Below are 27,416 nucleotides of genomic sequence, written 5' to 3'. Positions count from 1 at the left end.
AAATTGAATTTGCAAATAACTTGTTACGATATTGTGACGCTTAACATCAGTTGGCCCATGTCCCGGAAACAATACAAGGGATGTATTTCTAAAATCATAATATGTTCAATGGCTTGTTGGTTCAGCCGAGTAATGTCTCGTTCTTTTACCTTAGGAAATCACGGGTCTCACGTTCGATTCCTACATCAAACACAAATTTCATAAAATCAATGGGAAGTTGGTTAGAATGTATAAAATCGTATCGTTGGAAAAGAAAACATATCACCAATAGAGTATAATGAAAAGACATCAATAAAAACTATTAAAATAAAAAAAAACATATATCCATATAATAAAACATCAAATAAAACACCAATACAATGAACAATGAAGAATCATGCCTAATATATTGCTTAACAGACAGAATTTCGTAACCATATAACCATACCAGGCAAAACCATCGATGTATGAAAACAGCAATGACTCTAACAGAAACATGAAGATTAATACAAAATCATTGTATGTGGACAGCACAAATTTTCATGGTAGGCTGATTATAATTACAACCTAAATTCTCCATAAAAAAAACATCATTAAATAAAACATAGGATGATAGCCCGCTTGTATGGTGAACAATAAAAATCTTTACATCCATAAACATAAAACATCCATACAAAAAAAAAACAACATTGCCTTGCTCTTTAAGCAAAATTTTGAATTTTGTTCCAATTCTTTAAAAAAGACGGCTTAATCAAAAGGGCCGTTAATTAGAATAAATAGCTCTTATGAAAGTACTAAAAAATCTTTGGCTTAAAGAGCGAGCTATTGACTAGGGGGTGAACCCAATCATATATGTAATATTTTCTGTTCGTTTAAAGTTTTGATGTTGCTGCTGTTGTAGTTGAAAAACTTGTTTTTTTTATATTTAATTTCTGATCTTTTTTAAATAATGCTGGGAAATCCGGCGTCCCCTTCATAGCAATGTCCCTGCCCCCATGAAAACGTCCTTCATGAAAAAATCCTCCCCTATAGCACTCGACCCACCCCTCCCCCCCCACAACCAGAAATATCTCCCCTGAAAACGTCTGTATACTTCCCAATAACCAATACTTCATGTTAACATTGGGTAAAGTTCATAACTTTCAGCCCTCCCCCGGGAACTTCGGAGGATTAATTAATCCTAAAAGACATACTTACAATATTTTTGAACATGCTGAACAAAATAGCTATCTCAATATTTTGATCAAGTGACTTCGGGAAAAAAATGAGCGTGGGAGGGGGTCTAGTTGCCCTCTATTTTTTTTGGTCACTTAAAAAGGGCACTAGAACTTTTAATTTCCATTCCAATGAGCCCTCCCACGATATTCTAGGACCACTAGGTCGATACGATCACCCCTGGGGGATCACCCCTGGGGGATACGCACCCGTGATCTTTCTTCTGGCAAAAAGGGATAATCCCCCTGGGGGCTTCGAGGGATTAAGTCATCCTAAAAGACATAGTTATCATATTTTCGACCATGTTGAACAAAATGGCTATCTCAAAATTTTGATCGGGTGACTTTGGGAAAAAATGAGCGTGGGAGGGGACCTAGTTGCCCTCCATTTTTTGGGTCACTTAAAAAGGGCACTAGAACTTTTAATTTTCGTTCCAATGAGCCCTTCCACGATATTATAGCACCACTAGGTCTAAAAGAAAACCCCTGGGAAAAAGAAGAAAGAAAAAAAAACAAAAATAAACACACAACTGTGTTCTTTCTTGTGGCAAAAAATGCAAAATTCCACATTTTTTTACATGGGACCTTGAAACCTTAGCACTAGAGTTCTATGATACGCTGAATTTGATGGCGGGATTTTCATTAAGGTTCTATAACTTTTAGGGGGTCTTTCACCCTTTTTTCTAAAATCTGCCAAATTTTCTCAGGCGCCTAACTTTTGATGGGTAGCATGAAACTTGATAAAACCTATATATTTGAAATCAGCATTAAAATCTGATTCTTTTGATGTATCTATTTGTATCAAAATACCATTTTCTAGAGTTTCGGTTACCATTGAGCCGGGTCGCTCCTTACTTACAGTTCGTTACCACGAACTGTTTGATAAGGCTCTCTTTGCTCGGCTTGCAAATTACTGGGCATATATAAAGGACAGAACTGACCTAAGAGAAGAATATAGTTTGAACAAATTGGGTTGTATTGATTAGTGATATCCCAAAATGGGCCAAACATCAATTTCTTCCAATAAGCATGGTATTTTCATCAAACAGTTCGGGGTAACGAACTGTAAGTAAGGAGCGACCCGGCTCAATGGTAACCGAAACTCTAAAACACGGAATTTTGGTACCAATAGATACATCAAAAGAATCAAATTTTAATTCTGATTTCAAATATATAAGTTTCATCAAGTTTAATCTTACCCATCAAAAGTTACACACCTGAGAAAATTTGGCTGATATTCGAAAAGGGGAAAGACCCCAAAAGTTATCGAACCGATGAAATTCACACCATCATATTCAGCGTATCAGAGAATCCTGCTGTAGAGGTTTCAAGCTCCTATCAGCAAAACTGTGGAATTTTGTATTTTTTCCCAGAAGAAAGATCAAGGGTGGTTATTTGTTTGTTTTTTTTCCAGGGGTAATCGTATTGACGCATTGGTCCTAGAATATCGTAAGAGGGCTCATTAGGACGGAAATTAAAAGTTCTAGTGCCCTTTTTAAGTGACCAAAAAAATGGAGGGCACCTACGCCCCCTCCCCCGCCTATATTTTTCTCAAACTCACCCGATTAAAATTTGGAGATAGCCATTTTGTTCAGCATAGTCGAAAATTTAATAAATATGTCTTTTACGATGACTTAATCCCCCACAGTTCCCAGGGGAAGGGCTGCAAGTTATGAACTTTGCCCATTGCTTACATATTGTATTGGTTATTGGGAAGTATACAGACATTTTCAGGAAGAATTTTTTTTCTGGTGGGGGGGCTGGAGGAGGGGGTTAATTGGGATAATATCTCCGTGGAGGATGTTTGTTTGGGTTAAGGGACATTTCTATGAAGGGGGCGCTATATTTCCTAGCATTATTTGAAAAACGATCAGAATCTAAATAAAAAAACGAGTTTTTTCAACTGAATGTAAGGAGCAACATTAGAACTTAAAATGAACAGAAATTGTTACGTATATGAGGGAGTTCTTCCCCTAGTCAATACCTCGCTCTTTGCGCTACAGTTTTCTCAGTGCTTTCAAAAGAGCTATCTATTCTAATTAAACGGCCTTTTTGATTCAGGGATTTGTGAATTAAAATTTTTTTTAACTTTTAACTGAAAGAGCGTGGAATTGACTAATGGGAGAGCCTCCTTATATACGTAATAACATATACGTAATATAAAAAAAAACAATAAAAAAAACAAGCGATACGACTCAATAGTAATCGAAAATTTTAAAAACGGAATTTTGACGTCAATAAATGTATCAAAACAATGGGCTTATAATGCTGATTCTAAATATATGAATTTTATTAAGTTTAGTATTACTCATCGAAGGCTACGAGCCTGAGAAAATTTACCTGATTTTTTAAAGAGGGGGGAAAAATCCCCTACAAGTAAAAACATTTATATGAAAATCACACCGTCAGATTCAGCGTATCAGAAAGCCCTATTACATAGGTTTCAAGCTCATATCTTCAAAAATCTGCAACTTTGTATTTTTTGCCAGAAGAAAAATATACGAATATAGAGGTTCGTTACGTAAGTTAATTTGTAAATCACGTCAGAACCAAATTTAGAGACAGCCATTTAGCAAAAGAAAAGTAAAATTTTTATGCAAATTTTGCTTACTTATTCAATGACGGCGAGCCAAAATAAAAGCTGCATTAACTAAAAAACGATCAGAAATTAAATAAAAATAACAAGTTTTTTAAACTGAAAGAAAGGAGCGACATTAAAACTTAAAACGAACAGAAATTATTTTGTATATGAAAGGGGCTGTCCCCTCCTCAACGCCTCGCTTTTTACGCTATAGTTTGACTTTCTCACAACTGTATTTTTTAAAACAATAATAAACTTTAGCGTAAAGAGCGAGGCGTCGAGGAGGGGACAGCCCCTTTCATATACAAAATAATTTCTGTTCGTTTTAAGTTTTAATGTCGCTCCTTACTTTCAGTTTAAAAAACTTGTTTTTTTTTTATTTAATTGCAAGTAGACAGGACCGAGATAATCTTAATTAAGAAGATAAATTATGGAATGAAAATTTGGTTGCATCACTTCGAAGTGCAAAAAATTCCATTTTAGTTTTTATCGCTGGTCGGCTTGATAACTTCATGGCAATTAAACAGGGCCAACGGAGCCTCTATTAAAACAAAAATTAAAGAAAATGTTCTCGTTGCATCGTGACGTCTGATTGTTAGTAAAACAAAATAAAACATTATTTTAATGACCTTGACATGAATTTATTTTCACACTAAAAAGTAACGAAAAATTAGAACATAAAAAGATCTGTTTAATAAAATGATACATGTATTCACAATGTACATGTAATGTACACAGATCGCCCAGGGTCGTTCTTTTCGACCATATATCTAGGGCAAAAAGAAAAGAAGGTTGTTCCCGAACTGGGTTTGAAGGGGTTAAGGAGGGAAGGATTTAAAGAAGTTGAAACTCCTTGGGAGGGGGTAAAGAATGAATCATTATATTTACCGGGGGGAGGAATGTGGCAGCTAGGTTGGCCTCATATCGCCTGGTACTGCAATGAGCTGTTAGTATTTGTAGTAGTCAAACTTAAAACGATTAAGAATTAGCACAAATGGCTCTTATTTGTAAACCATGGTTGGCCTCATGATTTCATACTATTGCTGTATTGTTGTTGATTCTATGACAAATTAAAACACCCTGCAAATAGTTTTCATTAAAGTGCAAATCATGCCATGGCCTTTCAAGGGTTTAAAGAGGTAGTGGGCCTATCCATATTTGTCTCAATTTCTGTTCGTTTTAAGTTTGGCCTGATTATTCGTTTTGATTTCTGCTCGCTTTGGCTTTCTTTTATTCATTCGATAATTTCTGTTTTTTTTCTAAGTTAAAATAATATAAATTTATTTTTCTCGTTTCACTTTTTAAAGTGGTTTTCTACTTTTCTTTGAAAAACCCTTATTTGGAAAACCTTTTTTTTAATCAAGTACACAAAATGGTAGGAGAAACGAGTGAAAAAGACTGAATGATAGACCAGAACAGAGATAGAGAAAAAGAGGGAGGAAGAGAAAAGCAAATTGCTGATTGTTCCAGATGAGGAATAATTAGTTGTCTTTGATAGGCTTGGGAATAAAACTGTTAAAGCAGACATTAAACGATTATATTTTCTAGGAGTCTATTTATGAAACAAACGAAGTAATCTACAGTTTTGCAGATTCAGATTACCGGACCTTAGACATCATAGAGGTCAAAAGCAGCATTGCTTTTCAGCTTTTTCAGCCTCAAGGAACTACAATAGAAAATATTGTCAGGTATTTTGATGATTTTGTTTGTTTATGTTTAACCTACACAATAGATTTGAGACAAGAATAATGTCCAAAAAATATACAAGCATTTGATTCAAGAATACCCAGGTAATAAAAGAAATTTTCGACCAGAAATTCAGACATTATATATTGTATCCAAGTTTGATTAGATAAAAAGAACAATTTTTTCCGATTAAAGTAAAGAGCAAAATTAAAAGTCAAGATGAACAGAAATTATCCTGCATATGAGGGGGATTGACACCCTCTCGACCCACCACTCTTTAACCTAAATTTAAATATTGATTAGCAGTTTTAGCGTCGCTCTTTACTTTCATTCAAAACAAATGTTTTTTTATTATTTATATTTGCCTTTAATGTCATAGGGAGTCAGGCCTCAACTGCCTCTGGTCTTAACGCTAAACTTCAGCTTTTGCATGCAACGCTTTGAAAAGGAAAGTCACCCCTGACAAGGGGTGACCAGAGTCGATGCACAAAAAGCATACAATTCAACTTGGATAATAGATGGCTTCGAAAATTAATGGGTTTTAAAAGGAATGACGTACATTTATTAAGGCAGTGTTTTCATGTCTCTCTGTTAAGGGTCGTTACTTCGCTGAATAATTTCCGGGTTACCGATTCTGAATTTTTTTTTTTCCAGAAAATTAAAAAGCATAGAAATTACTTAATCTAGTGGCAAGAATCTGTAACATTTTAGCAAGAATCTAACATTTAACAAAGTCTTACAGATGACTAGTTTTCATCAAGAATGTGTGGTTTGACTAATAAGAAGGGAGTAAGAATTGGTTGAAGTTTTCAAATGAATAGATTGGAGCAAATGTTTCTATGCAAAAGGCCTTGTACCTTGACGGAGGAAAATAAAAAGAATGAGTCAGAGGTGATCTTTAAGAAATGAGGTTATTTGGATTGAGGAAAATTTTATATGCGGGGAGAATTTTTCTGAGGGGGAACCGTCTGAAGAGGGAATTAGCTGACACAATAAATACTTGAGTAGCTAAAATAAACTTTCATTAAAAACCTAATTTGAGACTTGATTTTTCATTGGGTTTGCCCAACTCGTTAAAAACTTTAACATTTTCTCAGAAGCAAGGCCGTATTAAGAGGTGGTTTAACCCCTCTTGAATTTTTGTCAGACTCGTAAAAACTCAACCATAATATATGTAAACAAATTTTTATGTTTTTTTTGATCCCCCCCCCCCAAAAAAAAAAGAAAACCAAACAGATACTGTCTTGCTTAGAAGTCATGCAATCAATTTTATTTGCCCCTCAATCAGTGGCGTAATTTTGTCAAAATCCTTGGTGGGGGGGGGTGGCAAAGTTGGAGCCAATTTTCCCAAATCAAATGAAAATGACAGTGAAAACTGAGAAATGATCCATATATTACCGTAAAGACAAAAATATACTAAAGAAAACTGCCTGTTTCTCTGGATACTTGTATTTTGCAGGCTTATCTTAGTGACAAGATTTTTTGCAGAAAATAAATTTCAGCTGGGCGGGCAAACTGAGGTCTGGGAGGGGCGAAATTGGGTGTAGAGGAACCAGTTGCCGCTCCTGTCCCATAGCAAATTACGCTCCTGTGTTCGATCCGTTAAGAAATGGCTTGCAGATTTTGGTAATTTGTGGTACTTGTAAGCACCACAATTACTTTTTGAGCCTTGACTAAGTCCTGGTCTGTATTTTCTTCTTTCGTGAAAGAAGCAATAGTACTCCTTACGAAATCGCGCATCTTTTTATGCATGAAGGGGTTAGAAAATTCATACACACGAAGCTTTCCTTTTATCTTTTGGCCCAGACTGACCTTCAAAATAAAAAGAAATTTTTGTTAATTTTGAAGAAACTCCTACCACGGTTTTAGCTTTATCTAGACAGGATAATTTCGATGACAAGGACATCTAAGAAGTATAAATTTATTTCCAGTATATAGTAATAACATACATATGTATAAATGCGTTCGTTTTCAGCATTTGGGACTTTCTTTTTAGTGTACACAGTAAATAAACGTTAATTCCAAATTACATTATCTTTGAAGACATGTGTGCAGTTTTATTTACCCGTCAACTCGTTTAGAAATGGCTCTCGGATTGCCATATTATGAGGTCATCTTCCGTCCAGAATTTACGGTAATAAAGCTTCCATATATAATTTTGATCTAGCCTTTATGCTACCATTGCTGAAACATAAAACACAAAACTCGAATACAAGAAGTCCTCAAACCGCAAACAAATACCTTTTTTTCTTTTGCCTGCCTCTATGGTAGGCCTTCCCTATTTCTGTAGCTAAATTCGGTACTTGTGCACTATCTGGTACCCACCGCTATAACCATATCAAGTAAACCAGACACGAAACCCGACAAACGGGTATTTGCAATAGAGAAATGGAATGCAAAGCGTGGTTTCCATTGCGTTTACAATATTTAAACTGTTGTTTTTTGGGGTTTAGGGGGGGAAAGGTACCTTGGTTAGGTTACGTATTTAATATATGCTATGTTCCACCACCCATCCACCCCCCCCCCCCCAACGTGCTAATAAATAGCCCAAATTTGTTTCTAAACTATTATATATTCATCCTATTTTTTTTATTGGCATTAACCAAACTTGGCTTCTTTTGTGGGTATCATATTATGCACAAGTACCCTAAATTCTTAGACCTTGTAATAACCAATATTTAGATTTTCCCGACACTAAACAAAATTTCAATCTATAACAAAGGAGGGGAGGGGGCTTGGTCAAGATACAAAATCACACTTCTTGTGTGATCAAACAGTTCGCGGTAACGAGATTTAAGTAAGGAGCGACGCAGCTCAATAGTAAACGAAACTCTAAAAAACGAAATTTTGGTGTCAGTAAATAGATCAGTTGAATTAAATTTTTATGCTGATTTTAAATATGTAAATTTCATCATGTTTAGTCATACCCATCAAAACTTAGTCGCCTGAGAAAATTTGGCTGATTTTCGAAAAAAGGGGGAAAGACCCCCTAACAGTTATAGAACCTTAATGAAAATCACACCATCATATTCAGCGTATCAGAGAACCCTACTGTAGAGGTTTCAAGCTCCTATCAACAAAAATGTGGCTTTTTCCATTTTTTGCCAGAAGAAAGATCACGGATGGGTTTTTATTTTTTTTTTTTTTTTTTTTTTTTTTTTTTTTTTTTTTCCCAGGGGTGATCGTATCGACCCAGTGGTTCTAAAATATCCGGAGAGGGCTCATTTGAAGGTAAATTAAAATTTCTAGTGCCCTTTTTAAGTTACCAAAAAATTGGAGGGCAACTAGGCCCCCTCCCACGCTCATTTTTTTCCCAAAGTTATCCAATCAAAATTTTGAGATAACCATTTTGTTCAGCATAGTCGAAAATCTGATAAAAATGTCGTTTAGGATGACTTGATCCCCCAAAGTCCCCAGGGGGAGGGCTGAAAGTTATGAACTTTACTCAATTTTAACATATAGTATTGGTTATTGGGAAGTATACAGACTTTTTCAGAGGAGATTTTTTATGGTAGGTGGGGGAAGGAGAGGGTGGGGGGCTATATGGAAGGATCTTTCCATGAAGGACGTTTTCATGGGGGAAGGGACATTGCTATGAAGGGGACGCCGGATTTCCCAGCATTATTAAAGAGAAAGATCAGGAATTAAATAAAAAAAAACAAGTTTTTCAACTGATCAACTGATTGTGATTAAGAGGTCATTTTTAAAGAACTGGAAAAAAAAATTCGAACTATAGTTTAAAGAGCAGGGTATTGACTAGGGGGCGAACCCCCTAATATACGTGTTAAAAATTTATGAATATAGAAGTTCGTTACGTAAGTTAATTCTAAGTTACGTATATTTATTACTAATAAAAACGTTCGTAAATAAAATTAAACAAGTTTCGAGAAAGCCATTTAACCAAATATAATATGCAAATTTTGTTTTAATTATTCATGTACAGTGAGCCAAAATCAAAACCTGCATTAATTCAAAAACGTTCAAAAATTAAATAAAAAAAACAAGTTTTTTTAACTGAAAGTAAGGAACGACGTTAAAACTTAAAACGAACAGAAATTATTCCGTATATGAAAGGGGCTGTCCCCTTCTCAACGCCTCGCTCTTTACGATAAAGTTTGACTTTCTCACAACTCTATTTTTTTAAACAATAAAAAAATTTAGCGTAAATAGCGAGGCGTTGAGGAGGGGACAGCCTCCTTCATAACCGAAACTCTATAAAACGGGATTGGCTGGGGGAGGGGCAGGGCCTATTGTTTACATATAGTATAGGTTATTGCGAAGTACACATATATTTTCCGGGAGGATTTTTTCTGGTAGGCGGAGGGGGGCTGGGGGAGGGGTTTACATGGAATGATCTTTCCATAGAGAATTTTGCATGGGTAAGGGAATATTTCACGAACAGGGTACCGAATTTCCCAGCATTATTTAAAAAACGATCGGAAATTAAATTAAAAAAAAAAAACGTTTCTGCAACTGTAAGTAAGGAAGAACATGAAAAAATTATGCTAACAGAAATTATTAGATATATTAGGTGGTTCATCCTATCGTCAATACCTCGCTCTTTACGGTAAACGGCTCATAAGCTCATATCTGCAAAAATCTGCAACTTTGTATTTTTTGCCAGAAGAAAAATATACGAATATAGAAGTTCGTTACGTAAGTTAATTTGTAAATTACGTCAGAACCTAATTTAGAGACAGCCATTTAGCAAAAGAAAAGTAAAATTTTTATGCAAATTTTGTTTACTTATTCAATGACGGCGAGCCAAAACAAAAGCTGATGAAAGGGGCTGTCCCCTCCTCAACGCCTCGCTCTTTACGCTAAAGTTTGACTCTGTCTCACAACTTTATTTTTTAAAACAATAAAAAACTTTAGCGTAAAGAGCGAGGCGTTGAGGAGGGGACAGCCCCTTTCATATACGGAATAATTTCTGTTCGTTTTAAGTTTTAATGTCGCTCCTTACTTTCAGTTTAAAAAACTTGTTTTTTTTATTTAATTGCACACAAGAAGTGTGCCCTTATCATCAACAATTCTGCTTAAACTTGAGAGCAAATGTATTGCAGATTGGGAGTCAGTTAAAGAGAGAATACTTTCAGACTCTAGACAACAATCTATAGAAGATCTAGGGCAAGGTGGATGGTACACAGTTCAGCAGACAAAATAAAGGATCCCAATGGAAGGAGAACATAAAGAGTCAGGTCCAGGGATGGAATGCATGAAGCTGCTCCACCTCTCTTACCATGGACAGATTCATTTGCATAAATTTGTCTCTGATCAGGGTAATTTTTTGAAATTTGTTTTGAAAAAATAGTTTTCACCACATGATGATATGGAATCAGATTTTTATTTATAGGAATAAGATCATATTGACAATATGGTCTGCCTATATCCTTTGGAGGGTGCACCAGCACATAAGGCTGATTAAGAAAAACTTTACTACAGCTTTTTGTGAAGCATCCCGTTATGAAGCACAACTCATTCCAAAAACCAGTCTTATAGTTCGACCCAGTGAACTTAAAAAAGTCACTTAAAATATATGGAACCTAAAAGAATGAAAACAAATCTGATATGAACTAAGAAAAGGGGCTTATATTTATTAAAAATATAGATTATACCTAGAGCAGAATCTTTAAAAATGGATCTGCAACACAAAAAAAATCGCGCGCAAAAAAAAGAAGAAATGCACAAGAAAGTTGGATTGTCGAAACTGAGAGCACAATTTTGCATTCAACCTACAAAAAAATCAATGTTAATAGATTACATATCCATTAGAAATCTGATGAAAATCTTCTAACACAATTAAAAAAAAGTAGCACTAAAAAAAAAATAAAAAAAAACTGAGAAAACTATAAATTTTTGCCATTAAACGATTTTACCTAATTATGACATACGATACATTACACATGCACATCAGATTTACTAATACAAATTACAACAGTTTTTCATGAAGCATACCTTTATTAAGCTGTTATTCAACTAACACAAATGATGAAAATAGGCTAATTGTTCAACACTCGTAAACCGAAATTAATCATTTTAAAATTGTGTTCCATAATATCAAAAGTTCTTACGATCGCAAAAAGTAGCTTGCACAGGTCCTAAAAGCGCAAATAAAAAGAAGTGTACAAACTTGAACAATTTGTCTGTATTACCAAAAAAGACAATGACCCCAAAAAATAAATGCAGAAGAAAGATGCAACTAAGTTAATACTCTGTCTAGCATCCATCCAACAAAATTTAGTTTTAATAAATCGACGATCAACTCAGAATCCGAAGAATTATTGAAATTTTCCTTGAAATGTCATGGGAAAAAGGTTAAAACATCATGAATTCCGTCACAAATTAACTACAGAGACTTATTTTGTAAGCTTCTAATGCTAAGTACAATTGCAAGGCTTATTCATAGATTTTTGTCTAATTTAAACTTGAATCAAATAGTTTGTGGTAAAGAACTGTAAGTAAGGAGCGACGCTGCTTAATTTTTACCAAAACCGAAAAATCAGAGTTCTTGTGTCAATAGCTGTATCAAAAGAATCGGCTTATTATACTGCTTAAATAAAAAAAAACAAGTTTTTTAAACTGAAAGTAAGGAGCGACATTAAAACTTAAAACAAACAGAAATTATTCCGTATATGAAACCGACTGTCCCCTCCTCAACTCCCCCCTCTTTACGCTAAAGTTTTCTATTGCTTTAAAAAATAGAGTTTTGAGACAGAGTCAAACTTTAGCGTAAGGAGCGAGGCGTTGAGAAGGGGACAGCCCCTTTCATATACGGAATAATTTCTGTTCGTTTTAAGTTTTAATGTTGCTCCTTACTTTCAAGTTTAAAAAATTTTTTTTTTTATTTAATTTCTGATGATTTTTTAGTTAATGCAGCTTTTATTTTGGCTCACCGTCATTGAATAAGCAAACAAAATTTGCATAAAAATTTTACGTTTCTTTTGATAAATGGCTGTCTCTAAATTTGGTTCTGACGTGATCTACAAATTAAATTACGTAACGAACTTCTATATTCGTATATTTTGCTTCTGGCAAAAAATACAGTTGCAGATTTTTGCAGATATGAGCTTGAAACCTATATTATAGGGTTTTCTGATACGCTGAATTCTGACGGTGTGATTTTCATTAAAATTCTTTCACTTGTAGGGGATGTTTCCCCCCTCTTTAAAAAATCGAGTAAATTTTCTCAGGCCTGTAGCCTTTGATGAGTAATACTAAACTTAATAAAATTTATATATTTAGAATCAGCATTATAAGCCCATTCTTTTGATACATTTATTGACATCAAAGTTCCGTTTTTAAAAGTTTCGATTACTATTGATCCGGATCGTTTGTTTTTTTTTATTGTTTTTTTTTATTACATGTATGTTCTTACATATATGATGGGGTTCTCCCCATAGTCAATACCGCGCTCGTTAAGTTAAAAGTTAAAACAAAAATTAATTAACAAGCCCCTGAATCACAAAGGCCGTTTAATTAGAGTAGATAGCTCTTTTGAAAGCACTAAAAAAACCAGTAGCGTAAAGAGCGAGGTATTGACTTGGGGGAGAACCCCCTCATATACGTAATAATTTTTGTTCGTTTTAAGTTCTAATGTTGCTTCCTACTTGCAGTTCAAAAAACCTGTTTTTTTTTATTTAATTTCTCATCGTTTTTTAAATAATGCTTGGAAATCCGGCACCCCCTTCATAGAAATGTCCCTTACCCCAAAGAAACATCCTCCACGGAAAGATTCTCCCGAGTAACCCCCTCCTCCTTCCCCTCCACCAGAAAAAAATTCTTCCTGAAAATGTCTGTATACTTCCCAATAACCAATACAATATGTAAGCTATGGGCAAAGTTCATAACTTGCAGCCCTTCCCCTGGGAACTGTGGGGGATTAAGTCATCGTAAAAGACATATTTATTAGATTTTCGACTATTTTGAACTCAATGGCTATCTCCAAATTTTGATCGGGTGACTTTGGAAAAAAATGAGCGTGGGAGGGGGCCTAGTTGCCCTCCATTTTTTTTGGTCATTTAAAAAGGGCACTATAACTTTTAATTTCCGTTCCAATGAGCCCTCCTACGATATTCTAGGACCACTGGGTCAATACGATTACCCCTGGGGAAAAGAAAAAAAAAACAACAAACAAACAAATAAACACGCACCCGTGATCTTTCTTCTGGCAAAAAATACAAAATTCAACATTTTTGTAGATACGATCTTGAAACCTCTACAGTAGGGTTCTCTGATACGTTGAATATGAGGGTGTGAATTTCATTAAGGTTCTATAGCTTTTAGGGGGCCTTTCCCCCCTTTATCAAAAATCAGCCAAATTTTCTCAGGCTCGTCACTTTTGATTGGTAAGATTAAACTTGATGAAACCTATATATTTGAAATCAGAATAAAAATCTAGTTCTTTTTATGTATCTATTGGTATCAATATTCCGTCTTTTAGAGTTTCGGTTACTATTGAGCCGGGTTGCTCCTGACTTGCAGTTCGTTACCACGAACTGTTTGATAGTTAGTGTTACCCATCAAACGCTACGAGCCTCAGAAAATTTGCCTGATTTCTAAAAAAGGGGGAGAAACACCCCCGAAAAGTCAAGAGATCTTAATGAAAATCATATTATCAAGTTCTGCGTATCCGAGAACCCTGTTGTAGTAGTTCCAAGCTCCCTTCTGCAAAAATGTGAAATTTTGTAATTTTTTTTTTTGCAAGAAAAAAGATCACGGATACGTGTTTATTTGTTGTTATTTTTTGTTTGTTTTCCCAAGGGGCTATTGTATCAAACCAATAGACCTATATTATTGGAAAAGGACTTATTCGGATGGAAATTAAAAGTTCTAGTGGCCTTTTAAAGTGATAAATAAAAAAAACAAGTTTTTTAAACTGAAAGTAAGGAGCGACATTAAAACTTAAAACGAACAGAAATTATTCCGTATATGAAGGGGGCTGTCCCCTCCTCAACGCCTCGCTCTTTACGCTAAAGTTTTTTTATTGTTTAAAAAAATAGAGTTGTGAGAAAGTCAAACTTTAGCGTAAAGAGCGAGGCGTTGAGGAGGGGACAGCCCCCTTCATATACGGAATAATTTCTGTTCGTTTTAAGTTTTAACGTCGTTCCTTACTTTCAGTTTAAAAAACTTGTTTTTTTATTTATTCCGTATATGAAGTTTGACTTTCTCACAACTCTATTTTTCTAAACAATAAAAAAACTTTAGCGTAAAGAGCGAGGCGTTGAGGAGGGGACAGCCCCCTTCATATACGGAATAATTTCTGTTCGTTTTAAGTTTTAATGTCGCTCCTTACTTTCAGTTTAAAAAACTTGTTTTTTTTATTTAATTTCTGATCGTTTTTTAGTTAATGCAGCTTTTATTTGCATAAAAATTTTACTTTTCTTTTGCTAAATGAATGTCTTTACAAATTAACTTACGTAACTAACTTCTATATTCGTATATTTTTCTTCTGGCAAAAATTCAAAGTTGCAGATTTTTGCAGATATGAGCTTGAAACCTATGTAATAGGGTTTTCTGATACGCTGAATCTGACGTTGTGATTTTCATTAAAATTCTTTCACTTGTAGGGGATGTTTCCCCCTCTTTAAAAAATCGAGTAAATTTCCTCAGGCTTGTTGCCTTTGATGAGTAATACTAAACTTAATAAAATTTATATATTTAGAATCAGCATTATAAACACATTCTTTTGATACATTTCTTGACATCAAAATTCCGTTTTTAAAAGTTTCGATTACTATTGAGCCGCATCGCTTGCTTTTTTATTGTTTTTTTTATTACGTATATGTTATTACGTATATGAGAGGGTTCTGTTCTTAGTCAATACCACGCTATTTACGTTAAAATTAAAAAAAAAATTTGATTCACAAACACCTGAATCACAAAGTCCATTTAATTAGAATATATATCTCTTTTGAAAACACTGAAAAAAATGGTAGCCTATAGAGCGAGGTATTGACTTGGGGGAGAACCCCCTCACATACGTTATAATTTCTGTTGGTTTTAATTTCTAATATTCCTTCTTACATTTCAGTTGAAAAAACTTGGTTTTTTTTATATTTAATTTCTTATCGTTTTTTAAATAATGCTTGGAAATCCGGTGCCCCCTTCATAGAAATGTCCCTTACCCCAAATAAACATCCTCCACGGAAATATTCTCCAGAGTAATCCCCTCCTCTATCCCCCCCCCCTCCAGAAAAAATCCTTCCTGAAAATGGTTGTATACTTCCCAATAACCAATAAATAATGCTGGCAAGTCCGGCACCCCCTTCATGGCGATTTCCCTTCCCCCATGAAAACTTCCTTCATGAACAGATCCTCCAACATAACCGCCGACCCACCCTTCCCTCCCACTAGCAGAAAAAAAACCTCCTGAAAACTTCTGTATACTTCCGAATAATCAATACTATATATTAACATTGGGTAAAGTTCATATCTTTTAGCCCTCCCTCGGGGTACTTCGGGGGATTAAATCATCCCAAAAGACATATTTATCATATTTTTGACCATGTTGAACAAAATGGCTATCTCAAAATTTTTATCGGGTGACTTTGGTAAAAAAATAAGCGTGGGAGGGGGCCTAGTTGCCCTCCATTTTTTCCGGTCACTTAAAAAGGGCACTAGAACTTTTAATTTCCGTTCCAATGAGCCCTCCCACGATATTCTACGACCACTGGGTCGATACGATCACCCCTGGGAAAAAAACAACAAACAAACAAACAAACAAACAAACAAACAAATAAAAACGCACCCGTGATCTTTCTTCTGGCAAAAAATACAAAATTCCACATTTTTGTAGATACGATCTTGAAACCTCTACAGTAGGGTTCTCTGATACGTTGAATATGAGGGTGTGAATTTCATTAAGGTTCTATAGCTTTTAGGGGGCCTGTCCCCCCTTTATCAAAAATCAGCCAAATTTTCTCAGGCTCGTCACTTTTGATTGGTAGAATTAAACTTGATGAAACCTATATATTTGAAATCAGCATTAAAATCTAGTTGTTTTGATTTATCTATTGGTATCAAAATTTCGTTTTTTAGAGTTTCGGTTACTATTGAGCCGGGTCGCTCCTTACTTGCAGTTCGTTAACACGAACTGTTTGATAGTTAGTGTTACCCATCAAACGCTACGAGCCTCAGAAAATTTGCCTGATTTCTAAAAAAGGGGGAGAAACACCCCCCAAAAGTCAAAAGATCTTAATGAAAATCATATTATCAAGTTCTGCGTATCCGAGAACCCTGTTGTAGTAGTTCCAAGCTCCCTTCTGCAAAAATGTGAAATTTGTAATTTTTTTTTTGCAAGAAAAAGATCACGGATACGTGTTTATTTGTTGTTATTTTTTGTTTGTTTTCCCAAGGGGCTATTGTATCGAACCAATAGACCTATATTATTGGAAAAGGACTTATTCCGATGGAAATTAAAAGTTCTAGTGGCCTTTTAAAGTGATAAATAAAAAAAACAAGTTTTTTAAACTGAAAGTAAGGAGCGACATTAAAACTTAAAACGAACAGAAATTATTCCGTATATGAAGGGGGCTGTCCTCTCCTCAACGCCTCACTCTTTACGCTAAAGTTTTTTTATTGTTTAAAAAAATAGAGTTTTGGGAAAGTCAAACTTAAGCGTAAAGAACGAGGCATTGAGGAGGGGACAGCCCCTTTCATATACGGAATAATTTCTGTTCGTTTTTAGTTTTAACGTCGTTCCTTACTTTCAGTTTAAAAAACTTGTTTTTTTTATTTATTCCGTATATGAAGTTTGACTTTCTCACAACTCTATTTTTCTAAACAATAAAAAAACTTTAGCGTAAAGAGCGAGGCGTTGAGGAGGGGACAGCCCCCTTCATATACGGAATAATTTCTGTTCGTTTTAAGTTTTAATGTCGCTCCTTACTTTCAGTTTAAAAAACTAGTTTTTTTTATTTAATTTCTGATCGTTTTTTAGTTAATGCAGCTTTTATTTTCATAAAAATTTTACTTTTATTTTTATAAATGAATGTCTTTACAAATTAAATTACGTAACTAACTTATATATTCGTGTATTTTTCTTCTGGCAAAAAATACAAAGTTGCAGATTTTTGCAGATATGAGCTTGAAACCTATGTAATAGGGTTTTCTGATACGCTGAATCTGACGTTGTGATTTTCATTAAAATTCTTTCACTTGTAGGGGATGTTTCCCCCTCTTTAAAAAATCGAGTAAATTTCCTCAGGCTTGTTGCCTTTGATGAGTAATACTAAACTTAATAAAATTTATATATTTAGAATCAGCATTATAAACACATTCTTTTGATACATTTCTTGACATCAAAATTCCGTTTTTAAAAGTTTCGATTACTATTGAGCCGCATCGCTTGCTTTTTTATTGTTTTTTTTATTACGTATATGTTATTACGTATATGAGGGGGTTCTCTCCTAAGTCAACGCCACACTCTTTACGTTAAAATTTAAAAAAAAAATTGATTCAAAAACCTCTGAATCACAAAGGCCGTTTGATAAGAAGAGAGATCACTTTTTAAAACACTTAAAAAAACCTGTAGCGTAAAGAGCGAGATATTTCCTTGGAGGAAAACCCACTCACATACGTTATAATTTTTGTTGGTTTTAAGTTCTAATATTCCTTCTTACATTTCAGTTGAAAAAACTTGGTTTTTTTTTTTTATTTAATTTCTGATCGTTTTTTAAATAATGCTTGGAAATCCGGCGCCCCCTTCATAGAAATGTCCCTTACCCCAAAGAAACATCCTCCACGGAACTATTCTCCAGAGTACTCCCCGCCTCGGGCCCGCCCCCCCTCCAGAAAAAATCCTTCCTGAAAATGGTTGTATACTTCCAAATAACCAATAAATAATGCTGGCAAGTCCGGCACCCCCTTCATGGCAATTTCCCTTCCCCCATGAGAACTTCCTTCATGGACAGATCCTCCAACATAACCCCTGCCCCAACCATACCTCCCACAAACACAAAAAAAAACACCTGAAAACTTCTGTATACTTCCGAATAATCAATACTATATATTAACATTGGGTAAAGTTCATATCTTTTAGCCCTCCCTCTGGGTACTTCGGGGGATTAAGTCATCCTAAAAGACATATTTATCATATTTTCGACCATGTTGAACAAAATGGCTATCTCAAAATTTTGATCGGGTGACTTTGGGAAAAAAATAAGCGTGGGAGGGGGCCTAGTTGCCCTCCATTTTTTCGGGTCACTTAAAAAGGGCACTAGAACTTTTAATTTCCGTTCCAATGAGCCCTCCCACGATATTCTACGACCACTGGGTCGATACGATCACCCCTGGGAAAAAAAAAACAACAAACAAACAAACCAACAAACAAACAAACAAACAAATAAACACGCATCCGTGATCTTTCTTCTGGCAAAAAATGCAAAAATCCACATTTTTGTAGATAGGAGCTTGAAACCTCTACAGTAGGGTTCTCTGATACGCTGAATATGATGGTGTGATTTTCATTAAGGTTCTATAATTTTTAGGGGGTCTTTCCCCCTTTTTTTGAAAATCAGCCAAATTTTCTCAGGCGCGTAACTTTTGATGGGTAGCTCTAAACTTGATGAAAGTTATATATTTGAAATCAGCATTGAAATTTGATTCTTTTGATATATCTATTGGTATCAAAAACCCGTTTTCTAGAGCTTCGGTTACCATTGAGCCGGGTCGCTCCTTACTTACAGTTCGTTACCACGAACTGTTTGATTAAATAAAAAAAACAAGTTTTTTAAACTGAAAGTAAGGAGTGATATAAAAATTTAAAACGAACAGAAATTATTCCGTATATGAAAGGAGCTGTCACTTCCTCAACGCCTTGCTGTTTACGCTAAAGTTTTTTATTGTTTTAAAAACAAAGTTGTGAGAAAGAGTCAAACTTTAGCGTAAAGAGTGAGGTGTTGAGGAGGGGACACCCCTTTCATGTACGGAATAATTTCTGTTTGTTTTAAGTTTTAATGTCGCTCCTTAGCCTACTTTCAGTTTAAAAAACGTGTTTTTTTTATTTAATTTCTGTTCGTTGTTTAGTTAATGCCGCTTTTATTTGCATAAAAATTTTACTTTTCTTTTGCTAAATGGATGTCTTTACAAATTAACTTACGTAACTAACTTCTATATTCGTATATTTTTCTTCTGGCAAAAAATACAAAGTTGCAGATTTTTGCAGATATGAGCTTGAAACCTATGTAATAGGGTTTTCTGATACGCTGAATCTGACGGTGTGATTTTCATTAAAATTCTTTCACTTGTAGGGGATGTTTCCCCCTCTTTAAAAAATCGAGTAAATTTTCTCAGGCTCGTAGCCTTTGATGAGGAATACTAAACTTAATAAAATTTATATATTTAGGATCAGCATTATAAACACATTCTTTTGATACATTTATTGACATCAAAATTTCATTTTTAAAAGTTTCGATTACTATTGAGCCGTATCGCTTGTTTTTTATTGTTTTTTTTATTACGTATATGTTATTACTGATATGAAGGGGTTCTCCCCTTAGTCAATACCACGCTCTTTACGTTAAAAGTTAAAAAAAATTTTTATTCAGAAACCCCTGAATCACAAAGGCCGTTTAATTAGAATAGATATCTCTTTTGAAAGAACTAAAAAAAACTGTAGCGTAAAGAGCGAGGTATTGACTTGGGGGAGAACCCCCTCACATACGTTATAATTTCTGTTCGTTTTAAGTTCTAATATTCCTTCTTACATTTCAGTTGAAAAAACTTGTTTTTTTTTTTATTTAATTTCTGATCGTTTCTTAAATAATGCTTGGAAATCCGGCGCCCCCTTCATAGAAATGTCCCTTACCCCAAAGAAACATCCTCCACGGAAATATTCTCCAGAGTAACCCCCTCCTCTATACCCCCCCCCTCCAGAAAAAATCCTTCCTGAAAATGGTTGTATACTTCCCAATAACCAATAAATAATGCTGGCAAGTCCGGCGCCCCCTTCATGGCAATTTCCCTTCCCCTATGAAAACTTCCATCATGAACAGATCCTCCAAGATAACCACTGACCCACCCTTACCTCCCACTGCCAGAAAAGAAAACAACTGAAAAAATCTGTATAATTCCCAATAACCAATACTATATGTTAACATTGGGTAAAGTTAATAACTTTTAGCCCTCCCTCTGGGAACTTCGGGGATTAAGTCATCCTAAAAGACATATTCATCATATTTTTGACCATGCCGAACAAAATGGCTATCTCAAAATTTTGATCGGGTGACTTTGGGAAAAAAATGAGCATGGGAGGGGGTCTAGTTGCCCTCCATTTTTTGGTCACTTAAAAAGGGCATTAAAAATTATAATTTCCGTTCGAATGAACCCCATCAAGATATTCTAGGACCACTGGGTCGATACGATCACCACTGGGGGAAAAAAAAACAAAAACAAACAAACAAACAAACAAATAAACACGCATCCGTGATCTTTCTTCTGGCAATAAAATAAAAAAAACAAGTTTTTTAAACTGAAAGTAAGGAGCGACATTAAAAGTTAAAACGAACAAAAATTATTCCGTACATGAAAGGGGCTGTCCCCTCCTCAACGCATCGCTATTTACGATAAATTTTTTTTTTTTTTAAAAAAATAATTTTGTGAGAAAGAGTAAAACTTTAGCGTAAATAGCGAGGCGTTGAGGAGGGGACAGCCCCTTTCATATACGGAATAATTTCTGTTCGTTTTAAGTTTTAATGTCGCTCCTTACTTTCAGTTTAAAAAACTTGTTTTTTTTATTTAATTTCTGATCGTTTTTTAGTTAATGCAGCTTTTATTTGCATAAAAATTTTACTTTTCTTTTGCTAAATGGATGTCTTTACAAATTAACTTACGTAACTAACTTCTATATTCGTATATTTTTCTTCTGGCAAAAAATACAAAGTTGCAGATTTTTGCAGATATGAGCTTGAAACCTATGTAATAGGGTTTTCTGATACGCTGAATCTGACGGTGTGATTTTCATTAAAATTCTTTCACTTGTAGGGGATGTTTCCCCCTCTTTAAAAAATCGAGTAAATTTTCTCAGGCTCGTAGCCTTTGATGAGTAATACTAAACTTAATAAAATTTATATATTTAGGATCAGCATTATAAACACATTCTTTTGATACATTTATTGACATCAAAATTTCGTTTTTAAAAGTTTCGATTACTATTGAGCCGTATTGCTTGTTTTTTTATTGTTTTTTTTTATTAATTATATTTTATTACTTATATGAGGAGGTTATCCCCTTAGTCAATACGACGCTCTTTACGTTAAAAGTTAAAAAAAATTTTGATTCACAAACCCCTTAATCACAAACGCCTTTTAATTAGAATATAGATATATTTTTAAAGCAAAAAAAACAACTGTAGAGTAAAGAGCGAGTTATTGACTTGGGGGATAACCCCCTCACAAACGTTTTAATTTCTTTTCGTTTTAAGTTCTAATATTCCTTCTTTAATTTCAGTTAAAAAAACTTGTTTTTTTTATTTAATTTCTTATCGTTTCTTAAATAATGCTTGGAAATCCGGCGCCCCCTTCATAGAAATATCCCTTACCCCAAAGAAACATCCTCCACGGAAATATTCTCCAGAGTAATCCCTCCTCTAGCCCCCCCCCCTCCAGAAAAAATCCTTCCTGAAAATGGTTGTATACTTCCCAATAACCAATAAATAATGCTGGCAAGTCCGGCGCCCCCTTCATGGCAATTTCCCTTCCCCCATGACAACTTCCTTCATGGAAAGATCCTTCCATCTAGCCCCCGACCCTCGCCTGCCCCCACCCACCCGCAAAAATCTCCTCTGAAAAAGTATGTATACTTCCCAATAACCAATACTATATGTTAACATTGAGTAAAGTTCATAACTTTCAGCCCTCCCCCTGGGGACTTTGGGGGATCAAGTCATCCTAAAAGACATTTTTATCATATTTTTGACCATGCTGAACAAAATGGCCATCTCAAAATTTTGATCGGGTGACTTTGGGGAAAAAATAAGCGTGGGAGGGGGCCGAGCTGCCCTCCATTTTTTTTGGTAAATTAAAAAGGGCACTATAAATTTTATTTTCCGTTCAAATGACCCCACCCAAGTTTTTCATGCACAACTGGTACGATACCATCACCCCTGGCAAAAAAACAAAAAAAAAACAAACAAACAAACAAATAAACACGCATCTTTGATCTTTCTTCCGTCAAAAAAAGGAAAATTCCAAATTTTTGTTGCTATAAACTTTAAACCAATACAGTAGTGCTATCTGATACGCTTAATATGATGGTGTAATTTTCATAAAGGGTCTTTAACTTTTAGGGAGTGTTTTCCCTTCTTTTTCAAAATAAGCCAAATGTTTTCACGTACGTAAATCTTGATGGGTAGGACTAAACTTGATGAAAGTTATATATTTGAAATCAGCATTCAAATCTGATTCTTTTGATGTATCTATTTGTATCAAAAACCCGTTTTCTAGAGTTTCGGTTACCATTGAGCCGGGTCGCTCCTTACTTACAGTTCGTTACCACGAACTGTTTGAAAAATGCAAAATTCCACATTTTTGTAGATAGGAGCTTGAAACCTCTACAGTAGGGTTCTCTGATACGCTGAATATGATGGTGTAATTTTCATTAAGGTTCTATAACTTTTAGGGGGTCTTTCCCTCTTTTTTGAAAATCAGCCAAATTTTCTCAGGCGCGTAACTTCTGATGGGTAGCACTAAACTTAATGAAAGTTATATATTTGAAATCAGCATTGATAATTGATTCTTTTGATATATCTATTGGTATCAAAAACCCGTTTTCTAGAGTTTCGGTTACCATTGAGCCGGGTCGCTCCTTACTTACAGTTCGTTATACAGTTCGTTACCACGAACTGTTTGACCAAAAAGATTGGAGCGCAATTAGCCCTCCCCCTTACATTCACCGCCCTTTTTTTCCTAAATCGTTCATAGCTCCTGGGGATGCATCTTTAAGTTATAAAATTTGCCCATTGTTTACGTATAGTATTTTTTATTGCGAAGTTGGCATAAATTTTTCGGGTGAGGGAGGGGTGGTGAATTTTCTGCTCAGGGGATTTTCTACGGGGAAAATTTTACATGAGGAGAGAACTGTCCGAGGGGGGCGGGGGTGAAATTTTCTGAGGAAATTTTATACTGGGGAAATTTGCCAAAATTCACTATGCGAAATTCTTTTTATTGTCTTACTTTCCCTTTGTCGAGTAAATTTTAAGGATGGAGATGTTAAGGACAATTGTCCGGGGTAAATTTTTCACCAGGATTGAATTGTCTAGAGGATCTATCTGTGAAAGAGGGGAATTTTTCCGTGGAGGTGGAGCCGGATTTCTTGGCACTATTTCAAAAACCACCAGAAATTAAACTATAAAAAAATTATTTTCTAACTGAAAGTAAGCAGCAACAATAAAGCTTAAAAGGAACGAAAATTATTACGTATATACAGGGGGTTTCCCTCTCGTCGACATCTCGCTTTTTACAATAAAGTTAATAACGACTCATGAAATACAAGGGTCATTTAATTAGAAATTTTAATTATAAAGTTAATAAAGACTCATGAAACACAAGGGTCATTTAATTAGAACAATAGAAATATTTTTTTAAAGTACTAAAAAACTTTAGGGGGAAGAACGAGGTATTGAGGAGGGGGCAACCCCCTTCGTGTACGTTGAATTCCTGTCTGTTGTAAGTTTTAACGTTGCTCCTTAATTTCCCTTGAAAAAACTTCAGTTAAAAACGATAGATAAATGTTCAAAGAGGGATAAATCCTTTTAATAGATGTGAGTGTTTCTGCTGATGACAGTCACTGTAAATGTGACAAAAATATCCAGTATTTTTTTGTTAATTATTACTGCCTATTAAAACGATTTATCCCTATTTGAACTTTTATTTATCGTCAAGGAAAGTCAGTGTGGTATTCGCAATTATCTACTTGGTTTTGTTGTTATTTTTTTTTTATTTAATTCGTATAGTAGCAATTATTTGTCTGTCGTGAGTGTTAATACTGTTCAAATTCTTTTTATAAAAACGGCTCTCGTATTTCCATATTTCTCGGCAATCTTGCATCAACTATTTCTGGCAATATTGCTTCAAGATAAAACTTTTGTAATTTTGGTAGCATTTTTTTCTGCCAGAATTCTTTGTCACGATTGATTTTCTCAATAAACGGATCGCCTTTGCCGAAAAAAAAAATAACAAAATAGCCAGAATCCATGTTACAACACTAATTGCATTTGTATTTGGTAGAAATAATTGTGTGACCTTTTAAGCTGTAATGTGCCATTATTTTTGTTTTCAAGACAAATATTTTTTGGGGATAGCCTCCATTCTTCTATATTTAAATTTTTGGCACTGAAAGGAGATTTCACTTCCAAAACCACCGTATCACCAGACAAAAAAGTGGCTATTCCATCAGGACTGGCTGCAAAATATCTGTATTTAATATGAAGAAAAAGTCCCGAAGGATGCACTTTGCAGTCCACCTTTTTCTCAAAAGCCGATATAGCTATTTGTTTGTACATTTGCCCATGTTCCGTTGCTTTAGTCCGGTGGTTTTTGGGATAAAGCAGTTGGCGCACTAACGGTGCAACAGTCTTTGTCCGTCTTTTACAAATTATTCCAGCTACTGACGCAGTTATCCTATTTTTTCTGTATTCTAGTCATCTGTTGTCAATACAATTTATCTGAAGTCGTGTTGCTTCTTCTATTTCATGAATTTCTAAGTCAGTACACTGAACATGGTTCAGAAAATCACTTTTTGTATCTTCAAGAGAATCAAGATCTAAATCTGGAACACATGCATTTGGGCCATAGTTTTTGTCGGGTTTCGAAACTTTCTTCGTAAATTGTTTTCCAAACAGACGTCTTTAAGCTTTCCATAACTGCTTGTTTATGGCCCTTCTGGCCCGCTGCTCAGCAAGTCGCTTCAACAAAACGACTCTGTGTCGATCCTAAACTTCTGTGAAAAATATTCAAACGGCCAGAATGTCCCTTAGAATATTTTATGCCCGCAGCGGTAACAAGCGTTGTGTATCGGGCTCTTTTTGTCACCATTATATTTGTCCCCCCGATAAGCTTAGCAACTATGCTTATAAAATAATCTGCAAGGTTGCTAGTACTGTTTCCGATGAGAAATTGAGCTCTTCTAGTTAAAGTGTCAAAGGCTGAATACACATGACTAAGGAAAATATTGCTTGGGGCACCTTCTTCGCTGAATTCAACAACTTTTCCTGCCATTTTGCAGCATTCTGGGCACTATCTATGATCACCGCGAAAGAAATGCAATGGTATCGCTTTCAGCTCATTTAAGAGGTCTTTGACCCCTTTCCCTTCTTTCGTTGTGCGTGCAATTGGGTTTCTTGCAATGTCGCACATTTTCTTGATATTTAAATCACTAAGAAGCCTCCTGTATTCTGGGTTTTCATTCTGCTTCATGTAAACCCTCTTTTTTAGGCACTTACATGCATGGTTGGCACACTCAATTTTTTCGATATATCTGCCGTACGGTACTTTGGCTGTAAGCTCTGCATGGGTGCTAGAGTCATCATCAGTGATAAATCTAACATATTTTAAAGAGTGCATAGTTGGAGCGATTGGAAATGCCTTGACTAGAATATCAGATCCATACTTGTGCTCGGTTTCAGCCAGTTCATCAAGCACCTACATTCGGGAAGCAAACGGTTTTCTTTCCTTCGATGCTTCATAAAAATGCAACAGTATCTATTTCTAATCCCAACATTTACGAGTTTTTTTGAACAAAATCAAATGACGACTCCACAACCAGACAAGGTAGAAAACCTATTGCCATAGCTTCTAGTGCACCAGCCACCCTCAACTGTAACACAAGTTTCCACTGAACCATGCATGTAGGTTTTTTCGCCTGCTTTAATAGCCATTCTTCGCTCAATCTTGCCATTGGTCAGTAAATATTGATGATGTGTTTTTTATCAAGTTCTCACCAATGTCCATTTCATATTTTGTAAAAACTTTTTGTGACATACAGTTTAAACCAACTGTAGAAAAAAGCTCCTGAATTTAGGCATGACTCATACCAGTGTTTATTGCACCAACTACTGCTTCTTTGTAAACATTTATTGTCCCTGTGCTGACCTTTCGTCTTTTCGCTACTCTTTCTGTTGTAAAATTGGTTCTTTTTTGCTTTTTTTCAGTTTGTTTTTCTTCTGGCTGTAAATCTGATTCCAAACTATGTGATTGGCGAGATAGTTTCGATGTTTTTTTCGGTGCTGGTGGCATTTCAGTGTGTACAGTAACCTCTTCACTGCACGATTCACATTTGAAAATGAAACGTGAATGTAATCCAGCTCTGAACTCTCTGTCGAACATCATATTTGCGATAAGTTGTATGTCTTGGCACCTGAAACAAGACATTGGCTAAGAATTTGGGGGGGGGGCGAATTCATGGGATGAGATTAAATTTCTCACAGCAGTAAAAATGGAAATTAGTATAGGCGCTCCCCCCCCCAAACAAAAAAATACCCCTCCCCCCATGAGACACCCCCCGAAAATTAATACCCCCATCCCTTGTTGGTTGGTTTGCAATACATTTCGACTTATAAAAAACGACTAGAAATTTCTTTGAAACTCTAAAGCGGGGTTCTCTATTTATTTTGTAGTTACGGAGGGAAGGATGATTTTAATGCCAAAACTTCCCAAGTCTTAATAAACCCTAGCGTAAAGAGCGGTATTTTAAAAGGTTGGTAGTTCCCCACATATTCTTGATAATTTTGTTCCATCTGCGATTAGAAAAGGTTCAGATTTGGATTAAAGGGAGTAGGGACTGATAAAAAAAATAAGCTTCAAGTAATTAGGCAAGTAAAAGGAACAATGGATAAGATTATGGGTAACGACCACATCAAGAACCGCTTGGGTAGCAGAAAGTCTTGTTCCTAAATTTCAAGGTCGATAGCTTCAGCTCTTGGTTTCAAAATTGGCACTTCACTTTTTGATGTGATTTTTGGG

General features: G+C 35.2%; 1 protein-coding gene across 1 annotated transcript in view; it reads left to right on the top strand.

The window, feature by feature from the left end:
- The window catches only part of LOC148955176 (vitellogenin-1-like), a 346,909-nt gene that overhangs the window by 215,721 nt on the left and 103,772 nt on the right, over window positions 1–27,416 (top strand). The window contains exon 6 of the mRNA XM_089100639.1: window positions 5,323–5,462. Coding sequence (XP_088956765.1) covers window positions 5,323–5,462 — 140 coding nt within the window. The remainder of the gene's footprint in view (window positions 1–5,322; window positions 5,463–27,416) is intronic.

This window comes from Artemia sp. Qi Xiang Cuo, chromosome 2 (assembly GCF_049724085.1).
Source record: "Artemia sp. Qi Xiang Cuo chromosome 2, ASM4972408v1, whole genome shotgun sequence".
NCBI lineage: Eukaryota > Metazoa > Arthropoda > Branchiopoda > Anostraca > Artemiidae > Artemia > Artemia sp. Qi Xiang Cuo.
The sequence above is the reverse complement of the archived record's forward strand: the minus strand, read 5'-3'. Positions and strand labels throughout refer to the sequence as shown.